The sequence below is a fragment of the Capricornis sumatraensis genome, chromosome 7 (genome assembly GCF_032405125.1).
Source record: "Capricornis sumatraensis isolate serow.1 chromosome 7, serow.2, whole genome shotgun sequence".
NCBI classification, from domain to species: Eukaryota; Metazoa; Chordata; class Mammalia; order Artiodactyla; family Bovidae; genus Capricornis; species Capricornis sumatraensis.
Genome location: NC_091075.1, coordinates 8,801,078 through 8,813,168, shown reverse-complemented (window position 1 = coordinate 8,813,168; position 12,091 = coordinate 8,801,078). Strand labels below are relative to the sequence as shown.

Sequence of the window (12,091 nt, the reverse complement as noted above, 5' to 3'; positions counted from 1 at the left end):
GCAGTGGCCACAGGACTGGAAAAGGTCAGTTTTCATTCCAATCCCAAAGAAAGGCAATGCCAAAGAATGCTCAAACTACCACACAGTTGCACTCATCTCACACGGTAGTAAAGTAATGCTCAAAATTCTCCAAGCCAGGCTTCAGCAATACGTGAACCATGAACTTCCGGATGTTCAAGCTGGTTTTAGAAAAGGTAGAGGAACCAGAGATCAAATTGCCAACATCCGCTGGATCATGGAAAAGGCAAGAGAGTTCCAGAAAAACATCTATTTCTGCTTTATTGACTATGCCAAAGCCTTTGACTGTGTGGATCACAATAAACTGTGGAAAATTCTGAAAGAGATGGGAATACCAGACCACCTGACCTGCCTCTTGAGAAATCTGTATGCAGGTCAGGAAGCAACAGTTAGAACTGGACATGGAACAACAGACTGGTTCCAAATAGGAAAAGGAGTACATCAAGGCTGTATATTGTCACCCTGCTTATTTAACTTATATGCAGAGTACATCATGAGAAACACTGGACTGGAAGAAACACAAGCTGGAATCAAGATTGCCGGGAGAAATATCAATAACCTCAGATATGCAGATGACACCACCCTTATGGCAGAAAGTGAAGAGGAACTAAAAAGCCTCTTGATGAAAGTGAAAGAGGAGAGTGAAAAAGTTGGCTTAAAGCTCAACATTCAGAAAACGAAGATCATGGCATCTGGTCCCATCACTTCATGGGAAATAGATGGGAAACAGTGGAGACAGTGTCAGACTTTATTTTTCTGGGCTCCAAAATCACTGCAGATGTTGACTGCAGCCATTAAGTTAAAAGACGCTTACTCCTTGGAAGGAAAGTTATGACCAACCTAGATAGCATATTCAAAAGCAGAGACATTACTTCGCTGACTAACGTCCGTCTAGTCAAGACTATGGTTTTTCCAGTGGTTATGTGTGGATGTGAGAGTTGGACTGTGAAGAAGGCTGAGCGCCGAAGAATCGATGCTTTTGAACTGTGGTGTTGGAGAAGACTCTTGAGAGTCCCTTGGACTGCAAGGAGATCCAACCAGTCCATTCTGAAGGAGATCAGCCCTGGGATTTCTTTGGAAGGAATGATGCTAAAGCTGAAACTCCAGTACTTTGGCCACCTCATGCAAAGAGTTGACTTATTGGAAAAGAGTGTGATGCTGGGAGAGACTGGGGGCAGGAGGAGAAGGGGACGACAGAGGATGAGATGGCTGAATGGCATCACTGACTTGATGGATGTGAGTCTGAGTGAACTCCGGGAGTTGGTGATGGACAGGGAGGCCTGGCGTGCTGCGATTCATGGGGTCACAAAGAGTCAGTGACAGTAATCAGGGGAAAAATTAGTGGTGACCAAGATGATAGCAGTGGAAGTGATGGGAAAGTGGTTGGTGTCTGGATTTATATGTGTATGTGTTAAAGTCTTTAACGTTTTGTTATGGAAAATGTCAAACACATACAGAGGTAGGGAGATAAGTTTAATTTTCCTACTAGGTACACAATGGACCTGTCAGGTGTCAGCATGTCAGATAGGTAGGTAATAAGGGGATTGTTTTAAACAGCTGCAACAATTGTCAACTTGTGACCAACCTCATTTCTGCTATACTACTCTCCACTACCTCCCCTATCCTAGATTGGGGAGGAAGCAGTTTGAAGGGAACCCCAAATGCCGTATTCCATGTGTAAATGTTCAGCTTTTACCACCCGGCTGCTCCTGTAATAACTGCTCCGGGTATTCTGCAGTTTACCCTGCGGCTCTTGCTTGCTCATAGCTTCTTGTACTCATGGTTTTTACTTACTGTCTGCCCTCTCTGTCCTCTTGAAACCTTTTTCCTTCTACCAATTATTGTGTATCTCTGAAATTCATTCTAGGTTCAGTTTGTTGTTGTTCGTTCTGCACAGAGTTCATAAACTGGCCAGACTGTGTTAGAGATGTTGCTGTTGGGTCAGACGCCCTCTCTAGGTCCTTTCAGTTGGCACGATATCAAGGTCAGTTTCCCAGAGAGAGGTTATAACAATGGCAGTCACTTAGCAAACAATACGCTGCTCTCCAGTACTAATAAATAGTGGAGATTTAGTGCTAAGAAAGGATGTAAATTATTAACCAAAAAAAAGTGAGCCTGCAATAAGGCTAGAAATAGGTAAGTGCCTAACCACTTAATTGCCATTGTTTTACAGTCTGCCCTGACTCCTTTGGAGTGCTATTCTTGGGTGCCACGAAGGAATTAAGGGTTTTTTGTGTGTTTTTTTTTTCTAAAGATAATATTTCTTTATAGTAGGCTGAGTAATAGCATAGATGATAATGTACTAAGAGCCAAGACCTACATTTAATTCCTGTGTTCCTTATGGACTCTGCAACATTAGACAAGCGAATAAACTCTATACTATAGATTTTCCACTGTCAGATGAAATTAATTCCTGCCCTTTTCCTACTTCACATATGTAGACAAGATCCTAGAGGTAGAAGCACTTTGAAACTTTATTTCTAGAAAGTGTGTGAAAAATCTAAGTAGTTACTGTTTTCAATGTGAAGATTTTAATAAAGTTATAAAATGAACAGTGGATTTAAGTTCTTGTTTTTGTAAAAGATTATATTCTTTAATCTGTTCATCTTCAACATGTACACAAACATTTTTCTTTCTACATTGTAATGTATGTGCCATGTTTATATACAGCTTAGAACAGTACCTGGAACTTGGTAAGAACTATATAAATGTTAGCTATTACCTTCACCAATGTGAAAAATAGTCAAAACAAAAGTCCGTAGAGCCAAATGCTTAAAAGATTTACCACCTCTGCGCCCTGTATACACACCGACCTAAAATGGAATTGGTTGAAATACATAAAGTAGTATATTATATGAGTATATGAGTGAAAGAAAACTTTTGGGAACCTGAAAAACTGTCAGTGTATGTGTTTATGAATAAAAGGGGAGAGGTGATATTTGAAGATGACATTTTTGGTGCCTGATAGCCCACTTGTTCTCAAAGACTGGTTAGTGTACCTGCTGCATCAGAACCACTTGGGAGTTCTCTAAAATCCCTGGTTCTGTTTTCATAGATTCTGATCTAATAGGATAATGGTAGAGATTAAGCATGCAAACAGTTCTTAAGTTTCTCAGATGATCATGCTGCTTACCCAGGTCTGGGAATCACTGGCAATGTAGAAAAATAAAATGCACTTTACCTTAGCACATCATTTGTTTCCTGTCGTTTTGTTCAGAATGGTCTGTATGTATGGAGAAATACACAAATCCACAGCCAGAGAAGAAGATGGAGGATCTCTATTAAAATCAGAATAGTGATTTTCTCTGGCTTATGGGTTATGGAAAGATTTATTTTGCATTTGTTTTTCTTAGTTCTAAACTTTCTGGTTAAATATGTATTATTTTTATAATAAATGTTGCTAAGGGAAATATTTACCAGTACAAGATTATAAAGACCCCCATGCAGTATATGTCTTTAATTTACCAAATGTGGGGAAAAACCCAAAACAGTCTATTAAGGCATATGTCTTTTTTTTTTTTAAGAGAGACTACTTTTAAAGCAATGTGGGAACAATGTTTATTCATATGTTTTTTAAAATGTCACATTCTTTTAGAACACCAGTAAATACATCTTAGAAAATGTAAGACAAGTTATATCCTAATTAGCTTTTACATGTTTTTCTTTGGTGAGACTGGAAATATAAGCCATTCACCAATGCTTATAAAAGACCTAGTCAATCAGCAACTTTATACCAGATGAGGAGAGGAAAGCATTTCTGGTTCAATACAGATTTTCCGTCTAATCTGTGTTCTGGGTGGTGCTCCAGGAACAGTGCTCATTCCTTTTTGAAAATCCTCTTGGCTTCCACACCTTCATATGTGTAAGTCTGAAAGGTGTTCACAAACAAAGAAGAATTTGACATTAAGATTAGAGGCTCAATTAAGAAAAATATTAGTAGAATTTAGCTTCAGAATGTATTTTTTTTCTTGATAGCCAAATTTTATACAGATAGAGGAGACATTCATTTAAAAATATGTTTTGGTTTGTAGTCACATTTTCAGTTAAAATAGGCTCAATGTGTTGACGTACATAAGTTCTCTTCAAATAGGCATCAGAAAATACCTATATTTTAAAATTCAGTAAGATTTATGAGAAAAGTAATAGTCTGTTTATTGATGATTTAACTCAGCAACCCCCCAGATAAAAATCATTGCTATGTAATTATTTTTGTCTTTGGAAAATAACTCACCTGGACCATTTCGCCACCTATAATTTCTCGGACAGTGTTTAGTTCATTTCCATTGTCCAACCGTTTAAATTTTCCGACAAGTTTATCTCCCTCCAGGGCCCACGCCCCCTGTGTAAGATTTCAAAATAATAATAATAATAAAAAAACACTTTTAAGGGTCTTAGATGTGTCTGGCACTGTTCTGAGGCCTACAGATCTACTTCTTCAAACTTCACTGTAACCCTATGAAGTAAATATGTTTATCTCCATTCCACAGATGAAAAAACTGAAATACAGTAATTAAAGTCACAAAGCCAAGCTTGCACCTAGATTACTGGGGCTCTAGAGTACATGCTGGTAACCATCTTGCTCTGTAGTTTCCAAATGCTGAATCGTAAGGCAGATAATTGGGACTTCTCTTTACTAAGTCATTCACATTAAAAAGAGTGTTCTAAGTTTAATCATGGTTCATATTAGTTTCACAGAGAAGTTAACAAGCTTGTGCTTGATTTAATTTATGTATTTGTGGTTAACAGTTAAAATGCAGCCATAATTGATAAAATATTTGGCAGCTTAATTGTCATTGCAAACATGTTTAATTTAACCAGAAAAGTTCTAAGTGGAAACATTTTATTAAAAACCAGTTGAAAAATGTGACCCCATTTTATATCTTAAAATTTTCTATCTTAAATAGTAAAAAGTGAATTCCCAGAGACCTACATTGTAACATTGGACCTTTCTATTTGGTCACACCTTCATTCACTAATTTATTCATTTATTTTATCATTTCAATTACATGTCTATTATATTTAAGTTAGATAGCTCTAGAAGCTTTTATTGCTGTCAGATATGTTGAAAACACTGAAATTTTCTTTATGAAATAGGTGTATACTCAGTCATTCAAAGGATATTTTTCTAATTGTTTAATCCAGGTTCTTTAATAGATACGTATGAAAATCAAAACATTTTTAAATACTCTGCTAACTTGTATGATGTTTAATATGGACAAACTCCACTGACTGCTTCAGTAAATGAAGGAGACCTACATTCATTAAGCGATCCAGTGGAAGAAAACAGAGATTATTTTTGTAGTATGTAGAAAAATCAGGAATGCTTTGCTTATAAAAAATTTCTTACACTGAGTTCAGTTCCGTCTGCGAGGCTGTAATTAAAAGTGACACCAAGCTCAAAAATAATTTCAATGCTTCGAAAAGTGCTTGATTCTTTGACTGTGAATTTATTTCCTTCTTGGGTAATTATCAGTTTCAAATTATCATGAGCTGCAAGCTTCCTTTTCACCACATTAATACCTGCAAAGGGAAAGAGATTGGAGGAAATAAAGTCAAAATGCCATGGAAGCTGCTACTTTTCCAAGTTCTGTTTTAACTAGTTAATTAACCAGTTAATATTTTGTGGGTGAAGAGGAATACCTGATCATATTGCCTTTGCACAAGAGCATTCAGATTGCTTCTGTAGAAAAAGTTCAAGCTCAATCATATCAAACTATTTTTCTAAAACTGAAAAAAAATTAAATGAAGCATAGAATTGTAGAATCTTAGAACTGAGTAATTTTTAAAAAAATTATAAATATTTTTGTTTCAATGTTAAGTAAATAAAATTCCAGGGATATCAAATGAAGGATTAAGAAAGTACATTTATATATTTATAAGGATATACTACTTTAATTCCACATGGATGGTACACTTTCTTTTTTAATGTCCCTTTGCTTTCCATGGCTTTAAAATTTTTAATTTCATAATTCTCTTTGTTTTTTGTGGTATTTCTATCACAGAAATGAGAAAATTAGCAAATATTACATTCAAATTCATTATTATAAGAAATGTGAACTTGGAATTCCTAAACTACAGGATATAATTGATGCAGATTTTTATTTTTAGGGAATGACCAATCTTTTTGCCCATAGTGTTCAGTGTATGGGCTGCCAGAGTAGTGGTGTAGATATTCAAATCTGTTAAATTAAAACTTCTGTAGAAACTACATGCTGTCATGAGAGCATTCCAAAAGCTCTGCAAGCCAGAGCAAGAGAATTAAGTCTCATTTGTTTTCATTGCTCTATTAAATGGCCTTTGCTTTCCCACCCCCTAGAATTTAATATTTTAAAGTATGAAAGTTATCATTATGCTTTGCCATATTTTACTTTCTAAACAAACAGAAAACAAACAAAAAACCATTCAATTTTCAGTCACCAGTTAACATAAATGAAACATATCTGGATGTTTTTTGTGTTTTAGAGAACAGTGCCCCAAAATCTTTTCTTCCACTGGTGAGAGTGTATTCTTTCTAATGTAAGAAGTGAGAGTGTGGTTTTCCCTACACTGAACCAGCACACTTTCTTGATCCTCACCAGCACAACAGGTGCCATTGCCTAAGCCTTGAGGTTTAGAAGGAGTTAAAGATGTCTGTGAAAAACAAAAGAACAAGCTGTTAAAGTATTAAGCACTTACCCATTTTTTCCATGAACTTTTCATAGTTCTCATTTCTGTCTACCTTCCAAGTACCATCAAACGCCATGGTCTCCAGTTAACTCAGCTTCTGAGCAATCAGAGATTCAGGTCCGTCCTTAGGAGAGAATTTATTCTATTTCTTATCTTAGAACCAGCTTCATATTGTGATGTGGAAGTTTAAAGTTCAAGAGGCCACTTGACTTCATTAATGCCAAACCTTCTAGTTTCTATAAATTTCTTAGCTCCCCTTCTGAAATTCAACAGCAATAAACATGATAAGCCTATGTATTCTATCTCAAACTATGACTTACAGGTACAATTATTTCAAGAGTTAGAATGCATTCTGTATGAATATAGTTTTTCTGTGTGCAAGTTCAAAGTGCACACTTTGTTGGATGTAGCGTAATTTAGAGCATGTATCAAATAGGTTTTGGAAAATGAGACTATTAATGACCTATCCCTTTTTTATAACAGCAATTACCTTGTAAGTAATGTAAGACTTCATGACCAAATACAGCTGAAAAGTTTATGTTAATAGGATATTGAGACTGGAATTTTATTTATTTTTCTGATATGTCCTTTTGCATTGTGTTTTGGGGTTTCCAGGACTTTGGGTAAATATCCTGGCACCTGGTACAGTGCATGACACACAATAGGGACCCATTATATTTTTGTTTTGGTCTTAAATGCTGGCAGGCCACTAAGAAAAATTTCAAGAGGTAGAAACGTGGATGGATGTCATGAAAACTCCCATAAGTGAAAGAATCTTTAGACATCTGCCATGTGCAGAAAAAATGAAAGCCAGATGTCAGCTATGCCATTAACTAAAACCATTCCTGTATTTACTTTCCCAGTACTCAAACCACTATATTTGGTTAAGAAAATCCTTGATATTTGGTTAAGAAAATCCTTGATTTTCTTTTGTCTATTAGAAAGTCACCTAAAGTGTGTTTATTTAGGTAGTTTTTGACACGTACTAGTGATTAACTTGGGACCAGATAGGACTTGGATTTGCCTGTTAAGATCAGCATAGTGCTTTAGCTCCCTGTGGAAATACAACTTGCCTCTCTGTGATCTCGCAGTGACTGAAATAAAAGTGCCTGACTCCAGAAGGTGGGGAGGAAGAACCTAGAATGGCTTCTTACCATTGTTCACCTAACACTGCCCTTTATCTCATGGCTACCTTGGGCTTCCCAGGAAGAGCAGAATAAGATTAGATGAGGGCAAATAGCACTTGGACTCATGCAGACCTGCTAACAAATGGCCATGGTAAACTTTCATCTTCCATTTATCAGTAGCAGTCACCTAATTTAAAATCAGTTAGAAATCCCTGTTCTCTCTATAGCGTGGAATCACTGACATTTGAAAAAATGATTAGATTGAATTTTTAACATTATACATTTCCCTGCAGCTTCCAAGCTCTGTATCTTCTTACCTCTTACCCGGACCCCATCTAGAAAAGGTCATACAGAACCAATGGCCAGTTTCCCTTACAGACCTCTCATACTGATGATACAGTTGGGCAGTCAGCTGAGGGCCGACTCAGTCCTTTATTTTCTTCTTTGATAATACTAGAAGATTTAGGGACCTGCTCCTGCAGCTTGGGAAAGTGGGTGGGTTAGAGGTGCTTGGTGGGGGCGGGGGCGGGTGGTACTGATGCTGAAGAGGTAGAGTTGTACCCTCTATATGAGAGTTGTACTCTCTATATGGACTCCGCAGTCCACGTCAGCCACTGAGTTGTGTGGAAGTAGTGGAAGTCAGCAGAAGCTCCTGTTCATCCCTGTCCCATTCCTCCAAGAGAAAGTACAAACCACATTCCTTAACGTGGTCTGATGCCCCTTCTTATATCTTGAGTCTCCTGTCATTCCTTACTGTGTACTCTGAGATCTAATATATCGAACTTCTTGCAGTCCTCAGTCTTGTGAATGTGCCTGCTTTTTGTTGCTTGAGGTCACAACTTGGTCACTGAGTGCTCCAGGAAACATGTCCTGAGCCACAGAGACTGGGTCAGGTGAGTCCACGTCTTTCGAGTGCAGTGACCTTCTAAGAGCCTCAACGTAGCTCATAAAAGACAAAAGGAGTTGATGCCTGACCATCATTTGTATCATCATGAAGTGCAGAGAGCGATAGCATGATGAGGGACAGTGTGATGCTTCAAGCTCATTTACAAAGAATGGTTTCCTAGAGATCACAGAAACCCTTTTAGCCTGTTGTAAAGCTGAAGGGAAAGTTTTTCTATTTTTTAAAATATATATCACTTATGGGAAATAGCATTTTCAGAATTTCTGAACCCTGCTTTTCAGTGCCAAGTTATTTAACTTTTACATGTCAGAGAAAGGTAGTGGTTTCTCTGAGGGCCCTGTAAGAGGATTTGAGGGACAGATGTAAGGAGCAGCAGAAAAGTCTTAAAGCACCTGTCCAGTTCCTAGCAGTGCATGGGGAATGAGGGAGAATTCTGAAGTTTGCCTACAGACTTTGCTTCATTCTGTTTTAACCATAAGCCTCTAAATTTTAGAAATAGTAAGACCTTTTAAATTATGTTTTAGGATTTTGTGCGTGAGATTGCTGGCTGATTTTCTTCCAAAAAAGGCTATAAAGTTACAGCAGTGTACAAGGATGTATCTGCCAAATAATGGTGAGTGCAACCTGCTGATTGTCATTAACAACAGGCAGCCATTTTTAAAATTTTAATTGGAGGCTAATTACTTTATAATATTGTATTGGTTTTGCCATACATTGACATGAATCAGCCATGGGTGTACATGTGTTCCCCATCCTGAACCCCCCACCCACCTCCTTCCCCATCCCATCCCTCTGTGTCATCCCAGTGCACCAGCCCTGAGCACTCTGTTTCATGCATCAAACCTGGACTGGTGATCTGTTTCACATATGATAATATACATGTTTCAATGCTATTCTCTCAGATCATCCCACCCTCGCCCTCTCCCACAGAGTCCAAAAGTCTGGTTTTTACATCTGTGTCTCTTTTGCTGTCTTGCATACAGGGTCATCGTTACCATCTTTCTAAATTCCATATATATGCGTTAGTATACTGTTTTGGTGTTCTTCTTTCTGGCTTACTTCACTCTGTTTAATAGGCTCCAATTTCATCCACCTCACTAGAACTGATTCAAATGCATTCTTTTTAATAGCTGAGTAATATTCCATTGTGAATATGTACCACAGCTTTCTTATCCATTCGTCTGCTGATGGACATCTAGGTTGCTTCCCTGTCCTGGCTATTATAAACATTGCTGCAATGAACATTGGCGTACACGTGTCTCTTTCAGTTCGGGTTTCCTCAGTGTGTATGCCCAGCAGTGGGATTGCTGGGTTGTAAGGCAGTTCTATTTCCAGTTTTTTAAGGAATCTCCACACTGTTCTCCATAGTGGCTGTACTAGTTTGCATTCCCACCAACAGTGTAAGAGGGTTCCTTTTTCTTTGCACCCTCTCCAGCATTGTCCTTTATTGTTTATAGACTTTTTGATAGCAGCCATTCTGACCAGCATGAGATGGTACCTCATTGTGGTTTTGATTTGCATTTCTCTGGTAATGAGTGATGTTGAGCATCTTTTCATGTGTCTGTTAGCAAGGCAGCCATTTTATAGGATCCACATGTGTTGGTTGAATGATGTTTTGTGAAGGATTTGTGACTGCCTCTTCTGCCTTTTTTTTTTTTTTTTTGATATTTATGTATCTGGCTGTGCTGGGTCTTAGTTGCGGGGTCTTTAGTTGTGGCGTGTGGGGTCTAGTTCCCTGACGAGGGATCAAACCCAGGCCCCCTGCATTGGGAGCATGAAGTCTTAACCCCTAGACCACCAGGGAAGTCTCTGCCTTATCTTTTTTTAATCTGGGTCTGTTCACACAAATAATGAGTCTCCCTCCAGCAGTTTGCGTGAGAGTTTGCTCATTTCCTATGCCCCTCATACCACAGTCAGAGGAAGATGGGTTTGCATTCTCAGCTCCCCATTCCCACACCCATTATGTTTCTGACAGTTTTTTTCTTTTTTAGTTCTACCGGTTTATTGCTACCAACGCGTCTCCCCCTGCCCTCATGCTTGTGAGCTCAGTCATGTAACCCCAGGGACTCCCATGTCAGGCTCCTCTGTCCATGACGTTTCCAGGCAAGAATACTGGAGGGGGTTGCCATTTCCTTCTCCTTTACGGAAATCTTTTCCTTTGAGACCATTTCCATTTGGCTGTCAGCTTCTAGCCTACTTCATCATCATTATCTACCATCTAATCCATCTATCATTATCTACTGTCTGTCCCCGTTTATCATTGTTATCTACCATCTATCATGGAGAATCATGGCACTGGGCTCACCGTCTTCTTATTGTCCCACTGTGTTGCCATCATCCTGGGTGAGCTCAAAGTCCACATGGATAAGATACTTGTCACTCTGGCCTCACGGTGCCTCCATCTCCTAATCTCTAATAACCTTTAGCTTTACTACACTTTATCCTACTGCATCCAGGGCTACAACTTGTGATCTGTCACTACTAGAGATTTTCCTCCTGTGAAATTTAACATGCCACTCTGTGTTCACAGATTTTCATCTGCTTGGCTTCTTCATTTTCCTCATACCATCAGTTCTTAGCTTTACGAGAACTTCAGTCAGTTATTTCCTCTACTTCCCCCAAAGTTTGGAGCCCCCTCCTGGTTTGTTTGCATTCTCTATCCAATCAATACATGTTGCCAATAAAATACTTCCTTTGCTGTCCCAAGTGCTATTACACATGGATGGTCTCTAGTTTCAAAGGAATCATACCCTGCCTGGCAAGACTTTTGTATACCCCAAAATGAAAAATAAGACAGCAAGCCATAATTCTCTCAGTTTATGTGTTCTCATTTTCAGTATTACCAGTAACTACTTTATTTACTTCTATAAATTCTTCACTCACCTATTCATTCAACATATATTGGAATTCTCATTAAGACCTAGTTGCTGGGCTAAATTACAGAGATAGAATGATGAACACATACAGTTTCAGTTTCAGTCAAGAGAAAGCATGGCTTGAAATTAGAATAATTTGGTACCTGCAAAGATTTTTTTTTTTCCTATCTGTATGTCTTCATTTTATATTTGGCTGAGGTGGTGTCTTTTCTTGTTCACATTATGATAATCCAGTTTCTCTCATCTTAAGAAATGAAACCAACTCTCCCTGGATTCTGTTGGCATTTCTATAACCTGCTCTGGCTTTTTCCTTCCCCCTCATAGCCAGTCTTCTTGAAAAAGTGATCTGTACTGTCTCCATATTCTTACCATCTATTAGAGCCTCAGTCTACTGCAGCGGAGCTTTCATATCCACCGCTCCGCTGAAACTACTCACTAAGCTCGTTGATGAATTATTTTGCTGCCAAATCCAATACACTTGCCTTGGCCCTTATTTTATG

General features: G+C 38.3%; 1 protein-coding gene across 1 annotated transcript; it reads right to left on the bottom strand.

Annotated features, from left to right (window-relative positions):
* Positions 1-3,835: 3,835 nt before the first annotated feature.
* FABP2 (fatty acid binding protein 2) lies at positions 3,836-6,760 on the bottom strand. Its single transcript, XM_068975789.1, has 4 exons — positions 6,694-6,760; positions 5,366-5,538; positions 4,250-4,357; positions 3,836-3,886 (listed from the first exon to the last, which is right to left on the bottom strand). The coding sequence occupies exons 1-4, from the start codon at positions 6,758-6,760 to the stop codon at positions 3,836-3,838; spliced, it is 399 nt and encodes a 132-aa protein (XP_068831890.1).
* Between the last annotated feature and the right edge of the window lie 5,331 nt (positions 6,761-12,091).

Bases quoted from the DNA above. Each gene is read 5' to 3' on its own strand.
- FABP2 (XM_068975789.1), bottom strand. From the start codon at position 6,760: ATGGCGTTTGATGGTACTTGGAAGGTAGACAGAAATGAGAACTATGAA. The intron at 5,539-6,693 runs GTAAGTGCTTAA...TTCCCTTTGCAG, and splicing joins AAAGTTCATGGAAAAAATGG to GTATTAATGTGGTGAAAAGG. The intron at 3,887-4,249 runs GTGAGTTATTTT...AACACCTTTCAG, and splicing joins TAGGTGGCGAAATGGTCCAG to ACTTACACATATGAAGGTGT.